Source organism: Lepidochelys kempii, chromosome 7 (genome assembly GCF_965140265.1).
Source record: "Lepidochelys kempii isolate rLepKem1 chromosome 7, rLepKem1.hap2, whole genome shotgun sequence".
NCBI lineage: Eukaryota > Metazoa > Chordata > Testudines > Cheloniidae > Lepidochelys > Lepidochelys kempii.
The window spans coordinates 91,639,778-91,667,610 of record NC_133262.1 but is presented as its reverse complement, the minus strand read 5'-3'; the positions used below and the strand labels follow the sequence as shown (position 1 = coordinate 91,667,610).

General features: G+C 43.2%; 2 protein-coding genes across 4 annotated transcripts in view; one reads left to right on the top strand and one right to left on the bottom strand.

The window, feature by feature from the left end:
* Positions 1-27,833, bottom strand: FAS (Fas cell surface death receptor). Of its 2 annotated transcripts, XR_012160024.1 has the most exons (10): positions 27,641-27,833; positions 20,598-20,760; positions 19,554-19,691; positions 16,113-16,224; positions 10,301-10,359; positions 9,679-9,756; positions 9,457-9,530; positions 8,078-8,102; positions 5,220-7,117; positions 1-1,316 (listed from the first exon to the last, which is right to left on the bottom strand). XR_012160024.1 is itself a non-coding variant. In XM_073353782.1 (9 exons), the coding sequence occupies exons 1-9, from the start codon at positions 27,674-27,676 to the stop codon at positions 6,759-6,761; spliced, it is 1,044 nt and encodes a 347-aa protein (XP_073209883.1). In that variant the 5' UTR covers positions 27,677-27,833; the 3' UTR covers positions 1-6,758. The 2 variants fall into 2 exon arrangements, 1 of the variants encoding a protein (XP_073209883.1); XM_073353782.1 differs by having other exon boundaries at positions 1-7,117.
* Positions 27,439-27,833, top strand: part of ACTA2 (actin alpha 2, smooth muscle) — a 38,234-nt gene continuing 37,839 nt past the window's right edge. For both annotated transcript variants that reach the window (XM_073353781.1, XM_073353780.1), the window contains exon 1: positions 27,439-27,723. The gene's annotated coding sequence lies outside the window, so the exon portion shown is untranslated. The remainder of the gene's footprint in view (positions 27,724-27,833) is intronic.

Sequence of the window (27,833 nt, the reverse complement as noted above, 5' to 3'; positions counted from 1 at the left end):
TTGGAGCTGGTCTGTCTGGGTGACGCCAGCTCTCGCAAGAGTAGTTTACACTTGCAAGTGAGAGAAACAATAAGTTTCGACTACTGGACATTCCTTTTATTAGGGTAAATATTTTCCCACCTAGGATGTTGGGGTGTGTGCATCACGCTATTTAGTAGGGGCTAAGAGCCATGTCTGTCACAGCTTCTCTGTCTGCTGTGAGCCTAATCGTTGTATATGTTCCCAGAGGCACATTGTAGCAGCACACCTGTGCTTCTCACAGCTTCAAAGGCTGTGCTGGAATTTATGTTAAGTGCCCTGTTGTTTTGGTTCCCTTGTGTTCCCAGCAATGCTGGTCTGAGAGCGGGGGCTGGCTGTCTGGCTACAAAGACTCAGCTGTTTATACAGGGATGTTGCAGAAATTGAAGTATTTATTCACCCACCAAGTCAGTTGGACCTGTCACATTTCCAAGAAAATAAGTAATTATTTATTAACTAAACACATTTACTGTGCCCTCCACTTCATTCAATCCCCAGTTAATTTGATCATTGTTTCAATTTGATGATAACCGCTGGCACCTAACTACTTTTGTGTAGTTAAAATTGTAACAATAACAAAATCTTCATCCTTTCCAGATAAATTTGGCTCATTTTAAGCACACACTATTGGATAATTCAACTCTAAGGAAATGTACTTATTTAGGAAGGCCAAAATTCTGGATTCCCTACCGATTTTCCCTGGACATAATCCGAGTGGTGTTATTCAGACATTGTTAAGATCTGCTCTTTGCTAGGCACCTTGACTTGACGAACTTGATTTTTTTTTTAAGAGGAAAATACTGTTTTCCTCCTTTCTGCTGGAGAGAGTCCAAACTATTTTTTTTAATGTAAGCACAGATGTTTTTATTGCTTATGTGAATGTGTATCAGGACTCTGTTGTAATGCACTCATACAAGCAGGCACCCACTGCTCTGAAATGAGGGCTGAGAGGGGTTGGTGTAGAACCGGCTATGCTAGCTCTGTGCTCGTGGAAGATTCCATTATGCCCAGGGAATGCTTGGCAGCTAGGTGGCCTCAGGTAAGTCAGTTCATATCTGCTTTAGTTTCCCCATCTACAAAATGCGATAATATTTCACCCTTTGGAAATTTACTGAGTATAGATTAGTCAATTAACAATGATAGGAATAAGCATTGTATTAAATGGAGGCAGACAATTTGGAGCTCAAAGAAGCTCAGTAAAAATGAGAGACCTACAGCACCTGATTCATGAGTAGATATTAAGAATTTAGTGGGTTTAGCTCAACTTGGTGATGACTCAGGAAGGGATGTGTGGCTGTCTACGAGTACAAAGAAGAGGGAGAGGAATTATTTAGGCATGTGCCAGGAGGTCTGTTTAGAAGCATAGTCCTGGGATCTTAAAATTTCACTTGTTGAGCTGGATCATCTACTCAGCAGAGGGAATCCCATTGAAGAGCGATACCAACATATCAAATTCTAATTCACTCCCTGAAGGACAAAGCTGGCAGACTAAGGGTTTGTCTACACTACCGCTTCAGTCAATATAACTTATGTTGCTCGGGTGTGAAAAAGTCACCCACCCTGAGCGACGTAAGTGACATCAACTTAAAACAATGTCCACACTGTGCTATGTCAGTGGCATCTCGGTGAGGTGGAGTAATTACGTTGGTAGGAGAGCACTCTACAGTTGACGTAGTGCATCTTCACCAGACATGCTAGATTGGTGCAGCTGCATCAATGCAGCTGGCTGATATAGCATGGTAGTGAAGACAAGCCCTGAGGTCCTCCAACTAGAATGGAATGAAATTAAAAAGAAAACTTAAATTGAATATCAGGAAAACTTCCTGACAGGGACAAATCCTTTCCTCTCAGAAAAACTTGCAGGAGGAGGAAAAGTTCTACCAGAATACCCGCACTGTGTGCTTGTGGAATTTCCCATGTAAGGGGTGAATAGAGGAGAACAGTCTGATGTCTTGTAATTGCAGTGTCAGAGGATCAGCAGGAAATCTAGTATCAGTGGTATGGAAAATCTTGGTACACATTGCCATCTGGTGGGCAATTACATTTAGGAATAAAACAGTTAAGGAGACAAACCTAGTTGTCTGTGGGAAAAGATGGCATTTTTTTCCCATTGGACAAAAATAACAGAAAATTGCCTTTTTTCTTATGGTATTTTAACTCAGCTTGATTTGGAAATCAAAATAGTTTGCAGAGTGGTAGGAACAACTACAGAAATTGGAAGAAAAACAAGCATGAAGAAACTTGACAGACATAGAAAATAATTAATTGGGTAGTGAAAACTGACCCTTTTTACCTTGTCCCAGAGTGAGAGGAAACCAGCTTGTACAAAAATGTCCATCTCCCTTCAGAACAACGCACACCACTGTGGCGCTGTAGGGTACATCTACACTGCACGCTTCTTTTGGCAGCATGTAGTGCAGTGGCTCTCATCCAGCAGTCTGGGTCCCACTAGGGGGCCGTGGGCAGGTTTCAGGGGAAATGCCAAAATTAAACCAGAGAGTAGGCCAGGTGTTAGACTCACTGGGGCTGAAGCCTGAGCCCCACCGCCTTTGGCTGAAGCCGAAGCTCAAACAACTTAGATTTGCGGGTCCCCTGTGGCATGGGGCCCCAAGCAGTTGCCCTGCTCACTACTCTCTAATGCCAGCCCTGGCTTCTAATCTACTGGAGTTGTTGTGGCACAGGTGGGCACTGGAGCTTTTATAGCATGTTGGGGCTGCCTCAGAAAGACAAAGGTTGAAAACCTCTGACGCAGCGTACATACACATAGACCTCCCGTAGCTTGGGGGTAACGAACAACATAGACTGTAAGGCATGGCTTTGGTGAGTACAGACAGGCCTGAAGGGTGTGACTGTGTACCCGAGTACACACCCTACATGCCTCTCTACTCCCCACACATTGCCTTCGGTCTCCACTGCTGTTTTTGCCGTGTCGTGGCCTGCTGCCTCCCCACTGCTGGAGTCTTTCCCTGAAGCAGGGAAAGACCAGCAGCAGGGAAAGGTTCTGGCAGGTGTGAACAGTGGGGAAAGGCTGAACCTTCCTCCTCTGCCCACCCCCTGCCAGAGTCTTTCACTGCCACAGTGAAAGGCTCCAGCAGTGGAGAGGATTTTGAAAATACCGATTTCTCCAGGAAAGCATTTGAACAAGATTCAACCCTGGTTTTTATAAAATAAGGGTTTTGCAGAGTTTGTCTCCTCATGACTGTTTCCTTTCATAATTTGTCTGCACGTGTTGAGTCACTTTATTCATGTACCATTTCAGTTTGTCCTTCCTGTCTGCTTCACTTTAGCTTGAACACATTCGGTTCTCTAAGCTTTCCGTAGATAGTAGGTTTCATTTTCCAAACATTCTATCCTTTCTGTTGCTCTCCTTTAACTCTTCCCAGTCTGGCTCTAACTGAGGCCTACCCAGTGCTCAGAAGAGAGGCATTTTGAATGTCTGTCTCTGTGAATGATATAACCACTATCCTTTGGGGGTGAAAGGTGTCTTAAAGTGTAACTATCATTGTTACAAACCCCACCACCGCTCTGCTAGTATATTCACTCTATCTGTGGCAGCATCATGCTGCAGTTTAAAAAAGTAATGACTACCAGACTTAATGGTATTCTGGGTTCAGATCTTCAGACTTCTCAGAGGGAAAATATGACTCACTCCTCGGGGGCTTTTTGTTTTAAACAGTCCTTCTGACAGTGCTTTTTTGGGAAATTCCAATGTATCTATACACAATTTCACACTAGAGTTCACTACTACAAATGTAAGAAGTTGTTTTAAGGCCCCTCTGTTCCAAACTGGACAAGCTGTGTGACCCACTCAGGCCTTAAGAAATGGGCACTCATAACTTGCACTTGTCAATAAAAAGGAGCCATAGCCGGTGCTGCACCTCCTTGTAAGTGAAGCCAGAATGACAGTCCAGGATGAGGAGATGTAGATGTGCCTTTAAGCTACTTCTTATACTTCCCTAATTCTGGCCTGCTCTAGGGGTTGGCGTGGCAGATTACAGAATGTTCCAGCCACACTCTCTCCCTCCTGCTTGTCCTCCATCTACACTAGGACTACATGGGAATGTAGCGTAGGACAGTCCATACTAGCCCTATCCTACCCCTGCATTGGGGAATTCCCAGGAGGGCATTCCATCCCCTTTATGGCAGTAGAGCAGCATAAAAGGGCTGCAGTGGGGGACATAATCAGCCCCAGGGGGTGTGAGATCTGTACACTGACAAAGGCAAACAATCTGGTTACTTATTACTAATTATTCATATAGTATCAGGGTGCCGTTCAGGTCCAGCAACTCTTCTGATCATGTGCAACATACAGAACGCAGAAGTTAGATCACCTATTTCCTAGCTATCATTGCAATTAGTAGAGGGCTACTTGAGGTTCCTATAAAGGGAGGAAGATTGTGAGCGTTTTGGCACTCTGTCTCTGACATCGGCATGCTGATTGGCGTTAATACATAGTGGTTGGTCATTCTGAATGTATAAGCATGGGCTAGATGTGAAGTCTTGCTCCACACATGTCAAGAGATGTTTCCAAAAGTTCAGCAGGCATATTCCATGTAAGAATTGAGGTGTAGTTGTGGATCCTAAACTAGTTGTAGGCTGGATAGCCATAAAAACTCCATGGACAGAACCACGAATGGCTGAAATTTCTCAAATGTATCTTATTGAGAGGACTGTCTCTCATTTTAATCTCAAATTTATCTGTTTCACACAAACCTGTCTTTAGCACTAGGATCCATTCAGGTCAAACTTTCCTTCACAGCCCTCCCAGGTCATGCAATCCTGGAAGATTTACTGTATTTCATTAGTAGCATGATCATTAGTAGCAGACTCCTAAGACTGGTCTCAGCATTACACTCTGCGCAAGCCTGCCCTGTAGCTGATTCACAGCACCTGATGCTCCTTTGCCTTACATCTGGGTAAAGTGCTACTTTTCTGATTACAACCACTTATCACAGGTGTAAATGACTGCATGGGTGCAAAGGCATAAGGTACAGACTGGGGAGAAACAGGCCCATACTCTTTGAGTAGCCAAAGAGCCATTAGTAGCAATGTGGCTCATGGAAGCAGTGTCAGGCAGTGCACTGAGTCTGACTAATGGAGTTACTGCTGGAGGACTGAGAGGCAGTGAGTCAAAGAAAAAATAGCAAAGGCATCATGTGACCAGAAAATCTCAGTCAGGAAGAAGAGAAGCGTTCACCAACCTAAAAATTCTCAGGAGACTACCAATAAGCTGCATGGAATCAGTGAGTGGAGGGGGACACTCCCCAGATTTCAGTGATAAGGTGAAGTCCTCCACAGGAGTCATGAGAGGTGAGAGACTTCCCTCAACAAACAGTCCTTGTAACTACTTTTCTTTTCAGCCAGCTGTACCTGGATGCAAGAAAATTAACATGATGGACAAACGATGCGATACAGTGTAGCAAATATTTGTACCTCACTTGCTCCTGGAGCTATATAAAGGACCTAGGAGAGAGGGAGAAAAGGAAATAGCTCCAGCACAAGAAATTGTGGATTGTAGGAAGTAGGACACTAACATAGGCTTACAGATTAACCTTTCCTTCCACAGAGTAGCCCTGCAGTTCCCTAGATTCTTTTGGAGGTTGATAAACTATGTGGCAGCCCAGTCATGCTGAATAGATTGGTCTGGTGCTCAGCTTTCTGGGCTTCATATGGTCCAGAGATGAATGGAGCTTTCAGTTTTCATTCCTGAGGTTTACTGATATCAGGAATCTGAAATCTTGAAACTGAGGTTATTATAGGCCAATTTATACAAATTAAAGGAAAGAATCATACACTATTTCAAGCTCTTCTTTTATTGCAGCTTGTTCTTACTTTAAATCTTTGCATTAGAAAAGCTAGTATCAAACATTTGGGCCTTGGAGAGATCACAGTCGGTATGACAGACCTTTAAAAATTGAGGACCCAGTTCTGTCCTTCAGTTATACAGGCACAGATCGCATTTCATTTCACAGATTTTTTTTTTAAGACCAGAAGGGACCATCATGATTATCGTAGAAGGCAATAATCTGCACCCACACATCTGTGGTTAGTTTGGGGCCTTCCATGAAATATCTACATGTTCATATGCTTTCACAACTGAAAGTATCATTTAAAGTAATCTATAAAAACAAGTATATTCATCTTCCAAATACATAACAAGTGAATAGCCCCACTGACTTTAAATGGGATTTCTCATGTGAGTAAATCTTTAACATGTTTACAGATTACATTAAAGTTAGTCTTTAAATTTAAAGTAATTGAATTCCTTTTTTTCCCCCTAAGTGTGTTTGCTGAAAATACTGTAAACGTAACACCAGAGTTTTCATTCTCTTACATAAGGAAAATAGCTATAAACCATAATTTTAGCATAACTAAACACAAAGATCATCCATTGTCTGGGACCATAAATCTTTAACTAAAGCTTCATTCCAAAATGTTGGCTGAGTTTTTTTGTGTGACACACAGAAGCATTGTGAGTCCTCTGCATGAACTCCTATATTGTTGTGTTTTTTAGTGAATGCTTCCCAGAATCTCTGTTCCCAGTCCTTTACAAAGGATAGCAAAATCTCAATCTCTGAAGTGCACATCGATGCATTTCCAGAAGTTAGCCATGCTGTCTGTGTTTGTTCACTCACCTCTTCTTTAATCAGGTAGAAATGCTGAAGGAAACGGTCTTTGAAAACTTTGTTATTTACAACATAAAAATAATACTTACCTGTTTAGAAATATTTTTCCACTGACTACACATTATGTCTATCAGAATGGGTGCTGCTTTGCTCAGCAGTATTGACATTTGATCTTCCGTTTTCCTGACTGCTGAAAGTGACCGCATTCAGTTTTTTCTCAATTTTATCAGCAACAGCACGCATTTTTAATTCTCTCAGGCTGACGATCAAATTTTCATAAGCCCCCTTCATTCCATGATGTTGATACCACATATGGAACAATTTGATTTTCTGCTCAGTTGAATCATTTATATAGTCCTGGAGTGTCTGCTCTATGGCAGGTTCTGGGATTTCATGCTTCCGAACAAAAGCCTTGACTTGTGGTAGCGTCATCACCTCCACAATAGCAGGAATGTGGGCACTCAGGTCAACATCTGACAATACAAATAACATTTGAAAACACAAATTCATGGCACTAGTATTTTACTGATTTTTTTTCATGTTTTAAATAGATTACACGTTTCCTATTCAAAACAGATATTTCAAGCCTAAGTGAGAGATCGAGAGAAGTCTTTTACAGGGAACTTCACAGTAGACATGGGTCAACATGCTACACTTTCCCTTGTGTTAGAAAATTCAAATGTTCAGGTATGGACCCATATCCCCTTCTTGTGACTTCAAATAAGTGCTCGGATCTTTCTATAGGACCCTTTCTCCTTCCCTTCCTCAAGCAGACAAACACCTCTGGCATCCTCTTAGCTCGGCGCTGAACCTCTCCATAATGATACTTCCATTGCTGGACTCATGCACTTGACAGTTCAGTGTCTAGAAGCCTATCTTCTGGGCTTTGCGTACTACTTGATCTGTAATACAGGGTGAATGCCTTTGGCTTTGAAAGCTGCAGAGTCCAGGAGATCAGAATATATGAATACCTGAGATCTGGCAACAAGATTGCCAGTGTATCTACTGAACCACCAGAGGGTTTCTTAGTTAGAGAGTCCTGTGGGACAAAGTCTCCAAAAATCTGCATATACTCACAATTTTTTAACAAGCAGGAAAACAGTTGGGTGCTCATCCAAGCAGAAACATTTTGGGTTTTTCAATAACTAATTCCTGCTAACATTAATCAAGTAACACAGAGTCTGCAGACCTTACTGAGGCAAAACGTCCTTTGATTTAAAAAAAAAATGAGCGTTGTGTCTTAGTTAGGACTGGAGGTTTGTTCCCATAACTGACATTTATTTAATAAGGAGAGTTACAAATCAGTGAGGAGTGACAGCTCCTCGAAACAGAGACTGACCTTGCATTAAATTGAACAAAACATATATTCTTGCATGGTTTCTAAACCATATTTCTCACCATTCCTACACAGAAAGTAAAATGTTATTTCATACCTGTGTACACAAGAGGCTCCACTTCCTGGAAACAGATAAAGAAAAAAGTGTAAAGGAGGCCCTGCAGATTGTAGAGTCTCTGCCCTTCCCCCCCCCCCCCAAGTTTTTCTTGATTATTGATTTTTTTCTGTTTTTTCACTTATTCCCATCTTCTCTTCTTCTTTCAGTGGTACAGTCTCTTTTGTACCTTAGTGGGGGGGTGGGGTTGGGCTCCCACTACCAATTTTTTTTAAAACACCAAATTATGCAAAATGCTAAATTTCATGAAATTTGGAGTTTTCTCTCAGCTTTATCCATGACCCCTCTCTTTAGTAGCCAGGCCATGTTTAGAATACAGTGCACTAGCCAATTTTAAACTGAATAATAGAAATGAAGGTGGTCTCTATTTGGGTCACCGGACTAGTACACGAACTTCAGGATCTTAGCTACTCAGAATGCTTAATCAATGTATGGAACATTCTTTAGGAGAGAAATGATCCTTTGTCTAAGTGAGGAGCTCTGTACTAGGCTGGAGAGAGATGCTGCTGCAAGAAGGTAGCTTCCCCTAGCTCCACACCCTTCCTGTCTACAGCCCACAGACAAGCATCGGGGGCGGGGAGGAGAAATGACACTCAACCCCTCTTCCCCCACAAACTTTGGGCCGCTTTTTGCATGTTTCTGTAATGATCTGACCCTAATGAGTCAGGCCAGGAAATACATTCCTCCCCCACCCCACCCCCGCCCCAGGGTCCTCTGTAGAAAACTCTTCTGACCCCAACTCTCACTCTGCTTCCTCATGGTCCCCTCAGTGTTGCAACTGTCCTTTGGCCATAGAGAACTGGATTAACTGAGCCCTTCAGTACTGCTCATAGATTATCTGAGAGAGTAGAGAGGGTCACAGCAGAATGACACAATGTCCTCTCTTATCCTCAGCTGCTGGGCACTCATTGCTAGCACCTTCCACTCTAAGGAACAATACGTGTTTAAAGATAGGACTGTTTAGGGGATAAAAGCTTCAACTTTATCTCAGGCAGAAAGAGTGGAGCGATTCGAATAAAATCCCTGACTTCCTTCCTAGCTTGTGTGTGTAGCTGGGACAGGAGGGTTTGAAAACTTCTTCTTGTTCTCCATATATACATTGTACTATACAAAACACTCTCTTTTTCAGAAATGCTCATAGGAAGCACATGGACAAATCCTGTTATTTGCTTGGCAAAAATAGTTTGGAACTCTCCCACGTGTCTCTCTCTCTGTGGTGAAGTTCACTTCTCTCACATAAAGCCAGAGGGTAAAGGGAGGACAGGCCTCCACAATCTACACAGCCCCAGTGTGGATTTAAGTGGTGCAGAGGGCCTCATGCACCAAGCTGAATTTCAGCCATGCTAAACAATGATACCTACAGAGGTGGGTGGTTTGTGGACAACCCGAGACAGCATCTGATTGTTCACATCAAAATCCTTCCGTTTCTTCTTGTCTGAAACAAAACATGCCAAAGAATTTTAAAAACCAGCGCATAGTATGTATCAGTGCTAGAGTGGAGCACCTAAAAGAGGAGAATTATGATTAATTAAGCAGTAGTCAATTCAGTATACAATATGGATGAATAAAAGAAATTAACTTACAACAGTACGCTGCTACGGCTGATAGTGATGCTATAGCGATGACAATTCCAATCACTAGATAAATCCACCAGAAGTTTCCTGATAATTTAGAGCATTGTAAAATTTACATAAAAGCAAAGCACAGAAAATCAGTGCAATACAACAACACACTTGGAACCCTTCACAGGATTATAAAGGCCAGACCGTGGAAGGACCTTGTATAGATGCCTCCCCAGACGCAGCACACGACTGGTGAGGTGCAAGGAGTCTTCCCTCTCTGCTCCTTGCAGCCCTGTGCCAGGGCAAGACACAAAAATGATTCCTGTTCTCTCCTGCCAACAGGGACTGCTCCCCATTACTGTTCCTACGGTACAGGCCACTCTACAAGGGGCAACCCCGCCATACCAGCCAGCAGAACTGACCAATCATGGACTGGAAGCCATGTTCCACCCTTGTGCAGCCATGGGTGTGCTCCCCCTGCATACCAGGTGTCCCCAGGAAGCATTTTATATGGTGGTGCAGCTCCATGCTTGCTCCACCTTGGGTCTAACACACACAATCTGGCCTACACTGCATAGCTGATTCTGCTGTATCCAACTGACTCTACCTATGGAGATACCAAGATTAAGTAATTCACTCTCACTTTTGCATATGGTATTTGTGGTCGGAGTGCATACTTTTTCAATTGCGCCATTTTCACACCTAGAGAAAATATGAAAAATATGTATGTATTTAATAGTAATTTAACAATAGAAAAACAACACAATCTGTCATGAAAAGAAGGCAAAGTTATCCATGCCCCCCACACTGTTACCAGCTGGCTTAATATAGTAAGAAATCGGAATTTTGAATTTAGTAGGGAGGAAGAAGTGTCTCTCTAGTCCTCCAATGTTGTTATATTTAGTCTCTAGGGATTCTTGTCCAGTTTCCTATAAGTCATAATGTAAATGATGTTAATACCACTATTTACAGAGTGCACCCGCACGGCCTTGTGAGCAGCTCAGGGTGCTGTACGCCAAGGTAAAACCCAATGAAACACAAAAAAAACAAAAAATATCTGCAAGATAAAAGAAGGGAGGGAACCTAATAGGAAAAAAGGAGTGAAGAGAAAGGCAATAAAGAAAGGATCAACAGCGCTCCTTCAAAATAACCCAAACACCTTTAGAATAAAGTTTTTTACTTGCTTTTTAAAAGTAGGGAGAGATTAGGAAAGAGATGGTTTTGGGGAGGCAGAAACAGTTCCACCCATTAAGGTGCCCAATAACAAAAGCACAATTGCACCATGTGACCTCCAGAAGAAGAAAGGGGAGCGTCCATGTACCAGCAACGCAGATACAGGTAAGTAAACGTTTTCATGTTCTCTCCACAGGTACTAATGCGGAGGGTGGACTAGATGATACATCTGAGGGAAGGGGACAAAAGGAGACTCCGCCGATTGGAAGGCATGAGATGCACCGTCCTAGGGTTGGGGGTTCCACGACCACTGCTCCCAAGAGAAGGAGGCAGGTGGTGGTGGTCGGGGACTCTCTCTCCTCAGGGGGACCGAATCGTCTATCTGCTGCCCTGACCGGGAAAACCGAGAAGTCTGCTGCTTGCCAGGAGCTAGGATTCACGATGTGACAAAGAGACTGCCGAGAGTCATCAAGCCCTCGGATCGCTACCCCTTCCTGCTTCTCCACGTGGGCACCAATGATACTGCCAAGAATGACCTTGAGTGGATCACTGCAGACTACGTGGCTCTGGGAAGAAGGATAAAGGAGTTTGAGGTGCAAGTGGTCTTCTCGTCCATCCTCTCTATGGAAGAAAAAGGCCTGGGTAGAGACCGTCGAATCGTGGAAGTCAACAAATGGCTACGCAGGTGGTGTCGGAGAGAAGGCTTTGGATTCTTTGACCATGGGATGGTGTTCCAAGAAGGAGGAGTGCTAGGCAGAGACGGGCTCCGCCTAACGAAGAGAGGGAAGAGCATCTTCACAAGCAGGCTGGCTAACCTAGTGAGGAGGGCTTTAAACTAGGTTCACCGGGGGAAGGAGACCAAAGCCCTGAGGTAAGTGGGGAAGTTGGATACCGGGAGGAAGCACGAGCAGGAGCGTGCAAGAGGGGAGGGCTCTTGCCTCATACTGAGAAAGAGGGATGATCAGCGAGTTATCTCAAGTGCCTATACAGAAATGCAAGAAGCCTGGGAAACAAGCAGGGAGAACTGGAAATCCTGGCACAGTCAAGGAATTATGACGTGATTGGAATAACAGAGACTTGGTGGGATAACTCACATGACTGGAGTACTGTCATGGATGGATATAAGCTGTTCAGGAAGGACAGGCAGGGCAGAAAAGGTGGGGGAGTTGCATTGTATATAAGGGAGCAGTATGACTGCTCAGAGCTCAAGTATGAAACTGCAGAAAAGCCTGAGAGTCTCTGGATTAAGTTTAGAAGTGTGAGCAACAAGGGTGATGTCGTGGTGGGAGTTTGCTATAGACCACCGGACCAGGGCGATGAGATGGACGAGGCTTTCTTCCGGCAACTCACAGAAGTTACTAGATCGTAGGCCCTGGTTCTCATGGGAGACTTCAATCACCCTGATATCTGCTGGGAGAGCAATACAGCTGTGCACAGACAATCCAGGAAGTTTTTGAAAAGTGTAGGGGACAATTTCCTGGTGCAAATACTGGAGGAACCAACTAGGGACAGAGCTCTTCTTGACCTGCTGCTCACAAACCGGGAAGAATTAGTAGGGGAAGCAAAAGTGGATGGAAACCTGGGAGGCAGTGACCATGAGTTGGTTGAGTTCAGGATCCTGACACAGGGAAGAAAGGAGAGGAGCAAAATATGGACCCTGAACTTCAGAAAAGCAGACTTTGACTCCCTCAGGGAGCTGATGGGCAGGATCCCCTGGGAGAATAACATGAGGGGGAAAGGAGTCCAGGAGAGCTGGCTGTATTTTAAAGAATCCTTATTGAGGTTACAGGGACAAACCATCCCGACATGTAGAAAGAATAGTAAATATGGCGGGCGACCAGTTTGGCTTAACAGTGAAATCCTTGCTGATCTTAAACACAAAAAAGAAGCTTACAAGAAGTGGAAAATTGGACAGATGACCAGGGAAGAGTATACAAATATTGCTCGGGCATGCAGGAGTGAAATCAGGAAGGCCAAATCACACCTGGAGTTGCAGCTAGCAAGAGATGTTAAGAGTAACAAGAAGGGTTTCTTCAGGTATGTTAGCAACAAGAAGAGAGTCAAGGAAAGTGTGGGCCCCTTACTGAATGAGGGAGGCAACCTAGTGACAGAGGATGTGGAAAAAGCTAATGTACTCAATGCTTTTTTTGCCTCTGTCTTCATGAACAAACTCAGCTCCCAGACTACTGCACTGGGCAGCACAGCATGGGGAGGAGGTGACCAGCCCTCTGTGGTGAAAGAAGTGGTTCGGGACTATTTAGAAAAACTGGACAAGCACAAGTCCATGGGGCTGGATGCGCTGCATCCGAGAGTGCTAAAGGAGTTGGCGGATGTGATTGCAGAGCCACTGGCCATTATCTTTGAAAACTCATGGCGATCAGGAGAAGTACTGGACGACTGGAAAAAGGCTAATGTAGTGCCCATCTTTAAAAAAGGGAAGAAGGAGGATCCTGGGAACTACAGGCCAGTCAGCCTCACCTCAGTCCCTGGACAAATCATGGAACAGGTCTTCAAGGAAATCAATTCTGAAGCACTTAGAGGAGAGGAAAGTGATCAGGAACAGTCAGCATGGATTCAGCAAGGGCAAGTCATGCCTGACTAATCTAATTGCCTTCTATAACGAGATAACTGGCTCTGTGGATGAGAGGAAAGCAGTGGACATGTTGTTCCTTGACTTTAGCAAAGCTTTTGACACGGTCTCCCACAGTATTCTTGCCAGCAAGTTAAAGAAGTATGGGCTGGATGAATGGACTATAAGGTGGATAGAAAGTTGATTGTCAGATTGATAGATTGTCAGGCTCAATGGGTAGTGATCAGTGGAGTGCTCCAAGGGTCGGTCCTCGGGCCGGTTTTGTTCAATATCTTCATAAATGATCTGGAGGATGGTGTGGATTGCACACTCAGCAAGTTTGCAGATGACAGTAAACTGGGAGGAGAGGTAGATATGCTGGAGGGTAGGGATAGGATACAGAAAGACCTAGACAAATTAGAGGATTGGGCCAAAAGAAATCTGATGAGGTTCAACAAGGACAAGTGCAGAGTCCTGCACTTAGGACAGAAGAATCCCATGCACCGCTACAGACTAGGGACCGAATGGCTAGGCAGCAGTTCTGCAGAAAAGGAACTAGGGGTTACAGTGGACAAGAAGCTGGATATGAGTCAACAGTGTGCCCTTGTTGCCAAGAAGGCCAATGACATTTTGGGATGTACAAGTAGGGGCACTGCCAGCAGATCGAGGGACGTGATCGTTCCCCTCTATTTGAGATTGGTGAGGCCTCATCTGGAGTACTGTGTCCAGTTTTGGACTCCACACTACAAGAAGAATGTGGAAAAATTGGAAAGAGTCCAGCGGAGGGCAACAAAAATGATTAGGGGACTGGAACACATAACTTACGAGGAGAGGCTGAGGGAACTGGGATTGTTTAGTCTGCGGAAGAGAAGAATGAGGGGGGATTTGATAGCTGCTTTCAACTACCTGAAAGGGAGTTCCAAAGAGGATGGATCTAGGCTGTTCTCAGTGGTAGAAGATGACAGAACGAGGAGTAATGGTCTCAAGTTGCAGTGGGGGAGGTTTAGGTTGTATATTAGGAAAAATTTTCACTAGGAGGGTGGTGAAACACTGGAATGCGTTACCTAGGGAGGTGGTGGAATCTCCTGCCTTAGAAGTTTTTAAGGTCAGGCTTGACAAAGCCCTGGCTGGGATGATTTAGTTGGGGATTGGTTTTGCTTTGAGCAGGGGGTTGGACTAGATGACCCCCTGGGGTCCCTTCCAACCCTGATATTCTCTGATTTTATACCTACACCCACTAATAGCTGGGGGGGCGGGGGAGGGGCGAGGGGATAAGGCAAACCTTGATAAAACTGAAAAGCATGCTGGCCTTATTCACAACAGATCTGGTAATCAAACAGTCATGCAGCAGGAAACAGAGGGTATGCCTACAGTACGCTTAGACACCTGTGGCTGGCCTGCTCCAGCTGACTCTGGCTAAAATAATCTGGCTAAGAGGTTATTAAACTGTGGTGTAGACAGTAGGGCTGAAGCCTGGGTCTAGGACCCTGCAAGGTGGGAGGATCTCTGAGCTGCAGCCTGAGCCCAAACTTTTACACTGCAATCAAACAGCCTCTTAGCCTGAGCTCCTTAGCCTGAATTAGCTGGCATGGGCCAGCTGTGAGTGTCTAATTCCAGTGTAGACATACAGAGAATTCCTGTTGCACCAGAGCTACATGACTGTTTATGAACAGGAACCAAACTCATTTCTCACTCTGCCAAGGCCCCAGTGTGGGATACAGTCAGTTTGTGACAAAGACCCAAAATTAGAGATTTAGAAAACTCATACCAGAAAACTAAAATGCTGAGGGATTCCTTCAGACAAAATCGCTCTAAAACCTCAGTTTCATAATTTTAGATTTCTGATGAAAATTAATTTTCATCAGTAAATGAAGGAATACCAACTCTGTATGCACTATACTTGCTTTGTGACTAAAATGAGATGTATGCAGTGTTGTTGTAGCTGTGCTGGTACCAGAATATTAGATAGACAAGATGGGTTATGCAATATCCTTTATTGGACAAATACATTACCTCACCCATCTTGTCTCTCTAAAATGAGAGATGTCACTTCCTGGGGGGGAGATTAGAGAGGTATGAGTCCAAATGAATTTGTCAGAAGATCCTATAAAAGGCACCTGCTGCTTTCCCTGAAGTTCTCTTCCTCTACAGACTGTCACCCTCTGGTATTGCCAGACCTTCCAACTTTACTTCCTCACCCATCCAATCCATCATTCCATAACCTCCTGACATGGAATAAACTTCTGTCTACCCCAACAGAATACACAAAGACAAAGCTCAAAAAACTTGGAGTGGGAATTATTAAAAATGGCCTCTAAATTTGTGTGCAGATTTGTGCATTCAAATGCATACAGATATTTGCACACAATTGTGGTAACTATCCATACAGATGGGTACCTATAAAATTTTAGGCCTTGTCCAGACTAGAAAAAAAGTGCTTTTTTCCCCCTAAATGAATGAGTTCAATAGGACTAGCTTAATTCATCTGAAAACCTTGCTAGGCTATAACTTGACCACTAAATGGAGCTAAAAGGTGTTTAACCGTGTTTATGTCGATGTGGGATTTTCAATTGAGTTAAGTGAGCTAAACTGACTTCTTTCCTAAACAATGCATTAGAGGCCACATTGATATTGAAAAACTGGCTGAGCCTGGATAATTCACATTAAACAACAAACCATCTGAATAGTTAAATAATAAAGACCTCAAACTTACTTGCTGCATGGGTCGCAATGATGACATGAGTCAGAAGAATTGCAAAAGTAGTGTTGTTTACACCTGCATTTTGTGTTCTGAGTGACGGTACAAGTTTCTGCAACTTCGAAACCTAAAATAAATCCCAAGAGTTTTCTTCAATTAGAAGAAGGTGGTACTCTAACTATTTTAGTGTACCATTAGCAAATGCTATGCTCAGGCCTATTGCTTTTAAGCTCTATTGCTGTATGCATCAATGTGAGCTGGTCATAAAAGCAAGCATCACCATATTGTTTTCTACATGCTCCTTCTGATTGTGTGATACTGGGAAGAGGAGGGAAGGAAGGAGTCCTCTGCAAGCACATGCTGCGAAGAAAAAGAGCTAACAATAAGCACTTGCTTTGCTGGAAGGGGACTAGTATATAACATTACAAAATACTGGCTGTTTTGTTTTCATTCATCATTCTATGATCATTCATTATATAAAGTGTCTGGTCTCCTGCATATTCAGTTGCCACTTCTATAATGATTCCCTGTGCATCTCCTGCATCATCTGCTGGAATCATCCCCTGGTGCAGTTCCCTGATGTCTGTCTACTTATTTGGACTGGACATTGAGTAAAACAGACAAGTTGGGCAGTGCCAAGCCACTCTGTTTGGCCTGGTTTGAACTAGTTTAGTTTTCTTCTACTAAGCTCTTGCTATTTAAAGTAAGCTTTTATCCATCATTGGCTAGTGAGATTGACCTGACTGCGGAGATCTTATAACAGCAAGAAATACCCATACAGTACCAGTAACACACCTAGACCTGAAGGTGACTTTTAAAAAATAATTTTCTTTAGCTGACAACCATTTGAGTCCCTGGTGAGGCATGCACTCAGATAGTGAGTGGAGACCTTGTCAGTACCTTGAGAAAGATTAAAGGAAAAGACATGCTGCTGAAACCGAACCCCAGCTCCCACCTAAAAATGCCAATTTCAACAGCCACCAAGGGTTGTGATGTGGCTGCAAGAGAAAGCTCTGTGTGCCCCCTGCCACACACTTGCACAGCCAGAGGGCCAGACACAATCAAGTGCAAAACCCTGTTGGATGCTCAGGGTCCTGAGCCTCTAATAACTTTAAAATGAAGTTTAAATTCATTTAAAATTAATACAACAATTCCTTATTGGAAACTCTTTGTAAACTAAGGATTTTCAACTCTTTGATGTGACTTGTCGCCTCCCTCTCAGCCACTTTCAAACGGGTTTCCTCAAATGCCTCTTATAATATTATGCACAGATTCTACTATGTGTTGCTTATGCAGCACCTCTGAGTTTGAGAAGAAGCAGCTGCAAACCTGCTTCAGCGAGGACTAGAGTGGGAACAGGTTTCTGTTCTCCCAGATGATTGCTTTGTGTCATGGGTGTGTTTGTCCATTTTAAAACACTCAAAACTGTGTGTCTGTGAGAAAATCAAGTTTTATCTCACATTGTCTAGTGTGTGTGGGGTTTTTTATCATAAGGAATGATTCAAGGTAACTTCTGTAAGCAAGGTACTAAATAAAAATATTGGTTTTGGTGTACCTTTTGTTAACACCCGAAAACCTTTGAATATATCTAAAATGGTTTCACTGAGGATCAGATTGTGAGCCAAGGTAAATGCCAAAAAAGGGACTCTAGGGCATAAGGTGAGTGTGACCGACTGCACCCCTGTATTCTGACCCTACACACTATTGTAATAATCATTGTACAGAATATGCCTTGTGAGGTATTATTTGAAAACTAATAACTCACTGGTCAATCATATCATAGTGAAATGCACATAATGACAAGGTACAGTTATGAACATAAGCTGAAGTTACAACTGAAATGTGTTTACCAGACAAGTTTGGGGAGTAGGTAACCAATTTCCCGAAGACAAAGGACAAGCTGATGCCTCTAGCCAAGTGTCATCAAAGTTGGCTGGCCATCACCTTTTAAGTGGCCATACTTTGGCAGCAAAGAGGGGGGCAGGAACAGATCGATTCACATTTTAACAAACAACATGGAACCTCTTTTACCACGAGACCCCATGCCTCCACCATCACAGCTGGAAGGTACTTGATCTAGGGGTAACCCTGACGAAAATGCATTTCAAAGGGTGGCTGGACTATAAAAGAGAGGGGGCAAAAACACCCCAGGTAGTCTCTTTCTCTATTCTTTCTCTCTCTCTCTCTTGCTTTTTCATCTAAGGAGACAAAAGAAGCAGTCTTTGGACTTTGGAAGGGGTTCTGACCTGTGACTTTGGTTAGCCCTATTGCTGGAAACATTTGGTAAGAACCTTGAATCAAGTCTAGTTTGCTTTCTTGTAGTTACCAGAAAGCATTTTATCCTTATTTTTCTTGTAGCCATTTCTGACTTTAATGCCTTATACTTGTACTCACTTAAGAACCCATCTCTTTGTAGTTAAGTAAACTTGTTTTGTTCTTTAATCAAAATTAAAATTAATCCAGTGTTGTGTAAAAGGTTGTTACAAGGAGGAGGGAGAAAAATTGTTTTTCTTAACCTCTGAGGATAGGACAAGAAGCAATAGGCTTAAATTGCAGCAAAGGAGGTTTAGGTTGGACATTAGGAAAAACTTCCTGTCTGGGTGGTTAAGCTCTGGAATAAATTGCCTAGGGAGGTTGTGGAATCTCCATAATTTGAGATTTTTAAGAGCAGGTTAGACAAACATCTGTGAGGGATGGTCTAGATAATATTTAGTCCTGCCATAAGTGTAGGGGACTGGACTAGATGACCTCTCAAGGTCCCTTCCAGTCCTATGATTTGACCACTTACAGAGGCAATGGATATATAATACCTGACTGTTCAGGAGAGGGCTGGACAGAATAGAACACACATTTTTTGGGGAAAATGTGGGACTGGGAATGTGTTGGGGCCACCCTCAAGTGGTAACCAAGGCGAGTGGAAGCTGGAGTTTGACTGGAGTGTTGCTGGCAGGCTGCAGCTATATACAGATACTCAGGGTGTGACCTGCACACTGTTTGTCTTTGTGAGGGGCCCATAGCATTGTGAGGCACCCAACGTTGCAAGGCAAGTGGTGACACAACCCCTCACTAGTCTGGATTGCACCCCGGAATGTCATAGTGAACTACCCAAATCACATGTCACACTGTGGGCAAAAGAGCCAACTCCAGAGACTTCTACTTGCCCTCCAACACAGGTGGGTGAGGAATGGACAGAGCCTTAACTCTGTTTCCTCTCAAACTGCCAACCAGTGCACCTGAACTATTGCTCAGGAAAAGCACTGCCATGGCATACTTCCTCCACCCCTGCAGAGAAAAGGGGATCCAGGGTACGAATTGTAACTCTGTCACAATTTCCTCCCTGGTCTATTCCTGGGACATCATAACTATATGCTATCCCTTACTCAAAGCTTGTGGTAACTCCCCAGTCTTGTCCTATGGACAGTTTTTGTTGCCTGAGTTGCTATTTTACAGACATACCAAGTTCAGAGTCACATGACTTGCACCTTCTGCACACATGGAGGGAATTGTAATGATCCATGAATGTTGATCCTTCTTCACATGGTTTACAATTTGAGGTTTTGTTGTTCTTTGTGCAATCAGCAAGTTTAAATGAACCTGTTAAAAAAAAAAAAAAGAAGAAGAATGAAAGTTGCAGTATCTCTACCCAGAAGTTGTCAGCTGGAAGTTCTGCTTCAGATTTTCTATTTCTCTTCATCTCAAACTTTCTGATTTATGAATAATGACGGGATCAACACTTTCTAAATGCTACAGATAAATTATATGGGTATCTATCCATACATGTCTTTTGGTAATGTAGCATATTCAGGGTTGGATTTAAAATTCTAATTATTAAAAACAAGAAGGAAAATTTACTAAACAAATGATATGTTCAATGAAAATATGCATTCACAGGTATAAATGGGGAGTTGTGTGGGCAAAAGAGCATGAATGCATTTTTTTACCTCCTTCAAAATTGTGCATGTCAATATCCCAGTGGTTCTCTATGAATCCAAGTAGCTTACACGGACTTGTCTGAAATCCATGGAAAGTTATTGGCATGAACTCAGTAAATATTTGTGTGTTTTCTACGATTCTGCATTCTAGCTACGCTTGGAACAGATCATGTGAAAGTGCTAGAATAGCATGGAATAATCATATACATCTTTACGGAAACAGCATAAATACAAGAAGGTTAGAGACCAATCCACAGAATACAGTTTTTAGTGCCCAAGGGATTTCCGAATGAAAATATGAAGCCAATGTAGTCCTGTCACTTGGGGGCCAGAGGAAGGCCCTATAACACTGTGTCCCAGTAGAAGCTACAGCATGTAGAGCAGGAGTAGTCAATTATTTTTATTTGTGGGATCCATTCAAAAGTGTCTAGTGGTCCAGATTTGGCCCACAGTCCACCTATTAACTACCTCTTATGTAGGGTATTTATCAAGCAGTATGTCATTCTGCCTGTGGCCATTTCCACTCACCTCTTTATTTTTCAGTAAATTATTTTAAAATGATACCTACCAGGTGCACACTCCTTACAGCAGATATTTTCTGCAGCATATTCTCTCTCTCCACATTTAAGTTCCCTTTTAGAAATATTCCTCTTTATAGACAGCTTATCATATATCGTGTGTGCAGCAGATACATCACTGTCCCACTGTGATCCAATAGTCCAACCAAACACCTAGGAGAGAACAGTAAAATTATAGGTGTGGGAAAATTGCTCACACTCTGCCTTTCTACCCTATCCTCCTGCTACTTGTACAGTGGGCCACAGTAGCACTAGACCCTGAGAGAGGAGTGGATGAAGGTGTGGGAGCAGTACCCCACAGCAAGGGTTGGAGGAGAGGTGGGGAGGGGAAAGGGGGAAAACAATATCTCATTGTGTGTTCCATATCTCAGGGGTCACCCTACACAAAGATGCCGCAGTGACAGGATCATTACCTCCTTCCAGGCCTGTGAGGCGATTGGCTCTGGAGCCAGAAGTGCTCCGAGTGCTGTAAAAGCATTGCAGGGATGTGGGTGTCCGTGTCCCCCAGCGCTTGCAGCAGCTCTGACTGACTGCTTTGCTAGGACCTACAGTAGGGTCTGTAAGCCTGAAGTCCATGGGGAAACCTGTAGGTTAGCAGGTCTGACACAGGCTCAAGGAAGTAAAATGGAAGTAGAATTGTCCTTAATCCATCTACTTGGGCTATCCTGACCACAGGTGCAGCGCACAGGTGTAAATGGGGCTACACTGTGAGTAGACCTGAAGGAAATTATTATGCTGGCCACAAACAGGAGAGCTGTGACTCAGAGAGGTTTCTGAGTCAGAATGCTTCTCAGAGCAGCTCTTTGGGCATGTAGTCTAGCCATCATTCCTTGCTCAGGGCTGTGCCTAAAGTCACATTCTTGCTCTGAGAAACTGTTCATGTTCCAGAAATATTTATTCTCAGACACACTGGGCCTAATTCTCCTCTCCTTTACTCTTTTATAACAGTAACAGTTGCAGTTCCAGCAATTCAGAGGAGGTAATATTGATTGACACCAATGAGAGAGAGAGAGGAGAACCAGCACCAGAGTATCAAGCCAAGCAGCTGTCATTTAGAAAAGGAGGATACAGTGTGGAACAGAAAGATAAACACAAGGAGAGTGTACAGTGGAGCAAGAATCAGTGAGCCAAATGTATAGTGTTACTACAAATGCCATTTAGTTCTAGGGACAGAAAGTGAAGGACATTAGAGAAGGAGCAAATACAAGATGAACATGAAAAGAAAAAGGTGTAAAGAATGGGGTAGAAAACAGGATAAAATAGGTTACTGTAATAGAACTTTCTAAATGACAGACACGTGCAAAGCAAATAACTGATAACTACGCAAAAACCACACTAACAAACCTTTCTAGCTTCTATTACGTGCATGCATGAACTCAGAACTCACCTCAAAACCACCAAAACCGCCCCCTTGTTGACACAATAGGGAAAGACAGAAACATAATGTGTAGTAACATATATAGAACCAATTTATTACCAGATAATTCTGTACTTCCCAATACAGTAAGTGTGGACTACCTCTCAGGATCTGTCTTTCAAGTAGCATCATATAGGCACTCCACACAGAAACTTTATACAATGCCCTACATCTGATATTCTTCCTTTTTTGCTTCCCCTCATCCCCAAAGTGACATTCTAAATTTTCCACAATATTTCTTTATATCCTAGAGTCACTTTATATTTTTTCTTTTGATTCTCCTTGGAATTGCCACTCCCACATGATATTCAGTCCTCTGAAATTAAAATTTCATTACTAATAACAAAAGGAACACTAATGTTAACACAATTTGATGGTACGCTTGGGAAACCACTCATGTCCTCAGTAGTACCCATATCACTCAGTGACAATAACTGAAGGTACACACATGCATTAAGGGGATGATAGGTGCTTTTGGATCTGTTTTCATACAAACAGATGTATACAATGTATGCTTTCAGCCTACAATGACTCATGGAGGCTTGTTTTTGTTCTTTTCCTAATCTAACACAAATGCCATTTTTTAAACTAAAAGTCTAAACATCCAGTAGGAACAAAATAAGTAGGGGCAACTAACCCCAGAAAAACCCTTAGAAATCATAATTTGGGCCAGATTATCAATTCCAATTGATCTGCTCAGGCATTAACCTTCTTTCAGAGCCATAGAAGTGGGTTCCAATGGCAGGCATCAGTTGGGGAATCCGTGGCAGTGTGGCAATTAAGCCAAGCTACCTACAGAGCCAAGGCAGAGCCACTGAGGGCCTAGTGGCTCCTCCGGGATCCATGTGATTTGTGAACAATATCCCAGGTCTTTTACACAGGGGGAACACTTCAGAGAAAACACTATGAGGGGCATAATGCTCTAACCCTACCATAGTCATAATACATACAATATTTGTACGTGAGACCCAGATAGTGATGGACAATTGCTTCAATAGTAAGTTTAAAATAAATTCTCTGCTTCCTCTCAGTCACCCATTCTCTTCTTCCATTAATTTCCCATCCCCACATGGGAGCATACACCTGCATCTATTCATTTGGGGCCATAATTTTAACCCATTCAAAACCTCCCATCTGTTCTTGCATCAGTCGCACAGCAGCAAGTGCACATAGCTCATTAGGGGCTCTCAAGAAATTTAAAAAGGGGGAGAGGAGATTTCCTTGCTTTGGTGTTGGATAGCAAGACGTGGGAAGTTTCGTTTATGTTCTGATGTTTGCTCTTGGTAGTTCTTTCACAAAGGATGATTTTATGAACAGTTTATCCCCCTTTTGCTATTTTAATGAATTTTTTCTTTTGCAAATTAAAAAGCTTACATTAATCCTATCAAGATGGAACTGTCAAACAGGTGGTAATTTTATATAGTTTGGCAAATGGATCCTTTCCTTGCACTCTTTTAGATGAAGCAGACTTCTTACTATAACAGGTGCTCTCTGGTCCAGACATGCCAAACCCGCAAAAAAAACATGCAGAAATTGGGCTTGTTTTTGGTTTAATTGGCTTGTGAATTGCTTGTGGGCTAAGTTTGGGCTTGCAGCTTGTTTCTTCTTCTTTTCTGATTGGCTCCTGGCAAGCAGGGGCAAGGGGCAAACAGGGGCAAGGGCGGGAGAAAGTCAGGGGTGCACAGCAGGCCCACCACAGTCCCACACTGCACACCGGGATGATCTAGTTACACAGAGTGTTGGGGTTCTTAGGGATTGGCTTGTTTTGGCCTTGTTTTGAAATGAGATTAGCTTAATTTTTGGCTTCTTATGAAAGTTGGGGGGCTTATTTACTGTGTGAAAGTTGGCAACTGTGCTCTGGTCCAGTTTCCAGCAGCACATTTTTCTCTTTCCACTCCCTCCTCTTTTTGCTCTCTTTCATCTATCCTTTTCTTTTTTCACACAAAGATGAAATGCACAGTTATCAGTGAACTGCCCTGAAGCAACCACTCAAAGTGACAGTTCCTCATGTTCCAAAGTTTTCAGCGCACTTGAGTCATGAGAACCAGCAGGGCCAGAAAGAGGAATTGAGTTTAATGTTGTGAAGTCTACACAGTTAGAGTGGTGTAAACCCCCTAGAATCTGTGTATCTGTGGTGCTGAGGTTAATAGGATCTGTGTGTGTTCAGTAATCAGACTGGAAATCAGATTCATGGGGGTCTTAACCCTAGTCCCCACAAACAAGGTCAAATTTGAAAATGTTGGCATTAATATCTTATCGCAGTTTCCCCACCTGTACAGTGGGGATAATAACACATCCTTGTATCACACGAGTGTTCTGTGGATTTTTTGGAATTCTTTTTCAATGCACATTTATTAATGATTACTGTCTATTGTTAAGACTTGCAGCAACACTAACAGCTTCTATGTCATTGTTGCTACTCTGTGGCCGGATGTCAAAATGGAAGATTCAAGGGAAGCTTATGATCTGTTTTTTTTCTTGTATACAATATATTGCAGTTCACTTCTCAGCATTTCCTGGTTGTTCAGTGTATTGCATCAAAGTAGGAGAAAACAGAAATTCATCTTAGCAGTAGAATAGGTAAACATATTGTGCAAATACAGACCCAGTTATGCAAACACTTATGACAAGATTAACTTTACACGTGAGTCATCCAATGGACTTGAATCTGACTATTTATATGCATTCATTTTAAGCACGTGTACAAATCTTTGCATTATTAGAGTCATAAAGAATATCATGGGTGGAACAAACACTTTAGTGTGAGGGCCTTAACTTCTAAGAGGTCTTTTCTAAATTCTCAGAAATTGGCTATTTATTATATACAAGACCTTACTATATGAACTAGAAAATTATTGGCTAGTATTAGTTTGCTGTTTGAAGGTACCCAAATCTGTTCCTATTAAATTTAGTTGTTTTTCCTCTATTCTGTTTTATATAGGTTCTGGTACCACACTCATCATTGTACGAGTGTCCGCCAGCTGTTTTTTCAAATGGTCTATGCTTTGCTTTTTATATGAGGACAGGCCTATGATTAGTCTTTTGGTAACAGAGAAGGAATAGTAAGAGCCTAAGGAGGCAAACTAGGCATCACCTAATGAAATTAATAGGCAGGAGAGGAAGTACTTTTTCATGCAACACACAACTAAGTGGTGGAACTTATTGTCATGGGATGTTGTGATAGCTAAAGTATCACTGAGTTTAAAAAAGGACTGGATAACTTCAAGGAGAATAGGTCCATCAATGGCTATTAGCCAAGATGGCCAGGGTCACAGCCCCATGCTTGGGGCAATCCTAAACCTCCACCGACCAAAAGATGGGAGTGGAAAATAGGGGTGGATCACTCCATAATTGCCCTGTTCTGTATGCTCCCTCTGAAGCTCTGGTATAGGCCACTGGGTAAGATGGACCATGATCTTACGTGCTTAAGGATCCATTTCTGCAACTGATGTGCGATGATTCCACAGAAGCAAACCCTTGCACTCATTTTCAGGATCAAGGCCTAATAAACCCAACTACTCTCATATTTGGGTGTAAGTAAATTAATCAGCCAGACACATACTGCAGGGCTTTTTAAAAATTTATTATTTTTTTTAAGTGTGGTAAAATCATATGCTAGAAAAATCAGGGAAGAGGGAATAATAGGTTTATGGGAGAGCTACTTCCTCTCTGGCTAATGGGACTGGGATTTGACAGAGAGCCAGGTTTAGATGGAAACATCAGCCTATTGTGTATATTGAAGGAAGGGATGATGGGAAGAAGTTTTGTTTACACCACTATCAGTTTGACCTAAATAAATTCAGGATATAGATGCAAATCTATTTTTGACTGTGATTATGTCTATTTAAGCATGATATATTTAGAGTACGTCTCTGCAATTGGTGTGCTGAAGGCGTTTCTCCCCTTTTGACACACACAACCTACACTTCTGCTGTTTGGATGTAAAGCATCCTCTATACTATTTAATCTATATTTTGGTGTTTTGTGGAGTGGCACAGTTGTAAAGCTCCACAGTATAAACTGAGTCACATAACTGCATTACCAAAATTAATTTTGTACCCTTCAAGTGATGAATAAAATCTACTGTTAAAATTTTGCTACCAATCATCTCAATACTAGCCTCTGCTCCGCAAACAATCATTCAGTGCCAATTGTAACCATGCTGTGGGAAGATCTTACGTATGAAATTCAAGACCATATCTCTGAGAGAGTTGACAGCAGTAACCGAGGGACAATTCATAGAGTTATGGTCCTCAGACAAAATGCTAGGAAACATCAGAAAGAGTCTTAGGTCCAGTGTATCTCCCTGGACTGGAAGAAGGGAATGATAAATCCCAGTCCTGCAAATACTTAAGCACATGCTTAACTTTACTACGCTGAGCAGTCTCGCTGATTTCAATAGGACTGCTCATGGTAGCAAAGTCAAGAATGTGCTTAAGTGTTTGCAGGATCGGGGCCATAATAAATAAGTCTATAAACCAAGGATGTCACATTTTCAGGGCCCAATCCTGCTCCCAACTGATATCAATAGTAGTTTAGCCATTAATATTTTTGAATTTCATCTCAAGTGTGCAGTTTGCATGGATCACCATTAAAGGATCAGTAATTGCCAACTGCTGGGACAGTTTTCTTATACTAGGAAATAGATGTGATAACTGTGTAGTGTTGGCAAATGTCAATTTTCAAAAATAGAACAGGAGTACTTGTGGCACCTTAGAGACTAACAAATTTATTTGAGCATAAGCTTTGGTGGGCTCAAATAAATTGGCTAGTCTCTAAGGTGCCACAAATACTCCTGTTCTTTTTGCAGATATAGACCAACAGGGCTGCTACTCTGAAACCTTTCAAAAATAGAACAGCAGCTCTCCAAAAATAGGAATTCACTTGTAAGCCAATTAAAGGAGGGCCCTATACCAAGTCTGAAAAACATTCAGTTTGTCCTCTATTGTATCATGTAGTGTACTTTATAATTTTAGTACAAGTGAGGGAGCGAAAGACTTCAGTTTTACTGCATTGCTTCACTCCACAGAAAGACCCGAAGCGAAAAAAAGTATAGCTGAATAGAGGAGTTCCCTTTACAGGCCACCTGGAGTCTTCCTTCACTAGTCTTTTTAAAACAGTCCCAAAATCAAACCGCTTCTAGGAACCAATATTTCCGAGCCACGTCTCCTTCACATGGTCTCTGAGTCAATTGGCCCCAGACTTAAGGAAGCAGGAATGCTTTCTGTTTATTGCGGTTGTGTCACGCAGCAGGCAGGACTTTATCTCTACCTGATCTCGCTTCTCAGAAACGATCATTGTTTCTGGTCGAAGGCGAGACAGCGAGCGAGACAGCGAGCGTTACCTGAGGACGGGAAGCTGGTTTCTGCCCCGCGCTGTGCACCCCAGCAGAGCGAGGGAAGTGACCAGTCCTGACCATCGTCCCCCGGCAGCTGTCTGCGCCCCCCCCCCCGTAGCCACCGGCGCAAATACGGGGCCGGAGACTCTCCGCGAAGGTGGCCCCGCTAGAGGCGCAGCCCTGGGGAGACGGACAAGCGGCCGCCCGAGCCGCGGGAATCCCGCCCGGCCCCCTCCCCGGACAGTCCGGCGGCCTGGCCCGGGCGAGACGGGACTTACGAGGACGAGGCGGAGGAAGAGGAGCCCTGCGCTCATGCTGCCGCCGGCCGGCGCGGTGCCCGGGCAAGCCCTCCAAAGCGAAAGTGAGTCGTGGCGCCGGGGAGCTGCCCTCGCCGCCGTCCCCCCTGGGCGCGCATCGAGCACTGGGTCCCCAGCTGCAGCACCTGCCCCGCCCCGCGCTGTGCCGGCCACC

Coding starts and splice junctions, on each gene's coding strand:
- FAS (XM_073353782.1), bottom strand. CDS start 27,676: ATGAGCGCAGGGCTCCTCTTCCTCCGCCTCGTCCTC. Junction 10,360..16,112: donor CATTGCGACCCATGCAGCAA/GTAAGTTTGAGG, acceptor TATTTTCTCTAG/GTGTGAAAATGGCGCAATTG. Junction 7,118..8,077: donor GGAGCCTCTTGTGTACACAG/GTATGAAATAAC, acceptor TTGTATTGTCAG/ATGTTGACCTGAGTGCCCAC.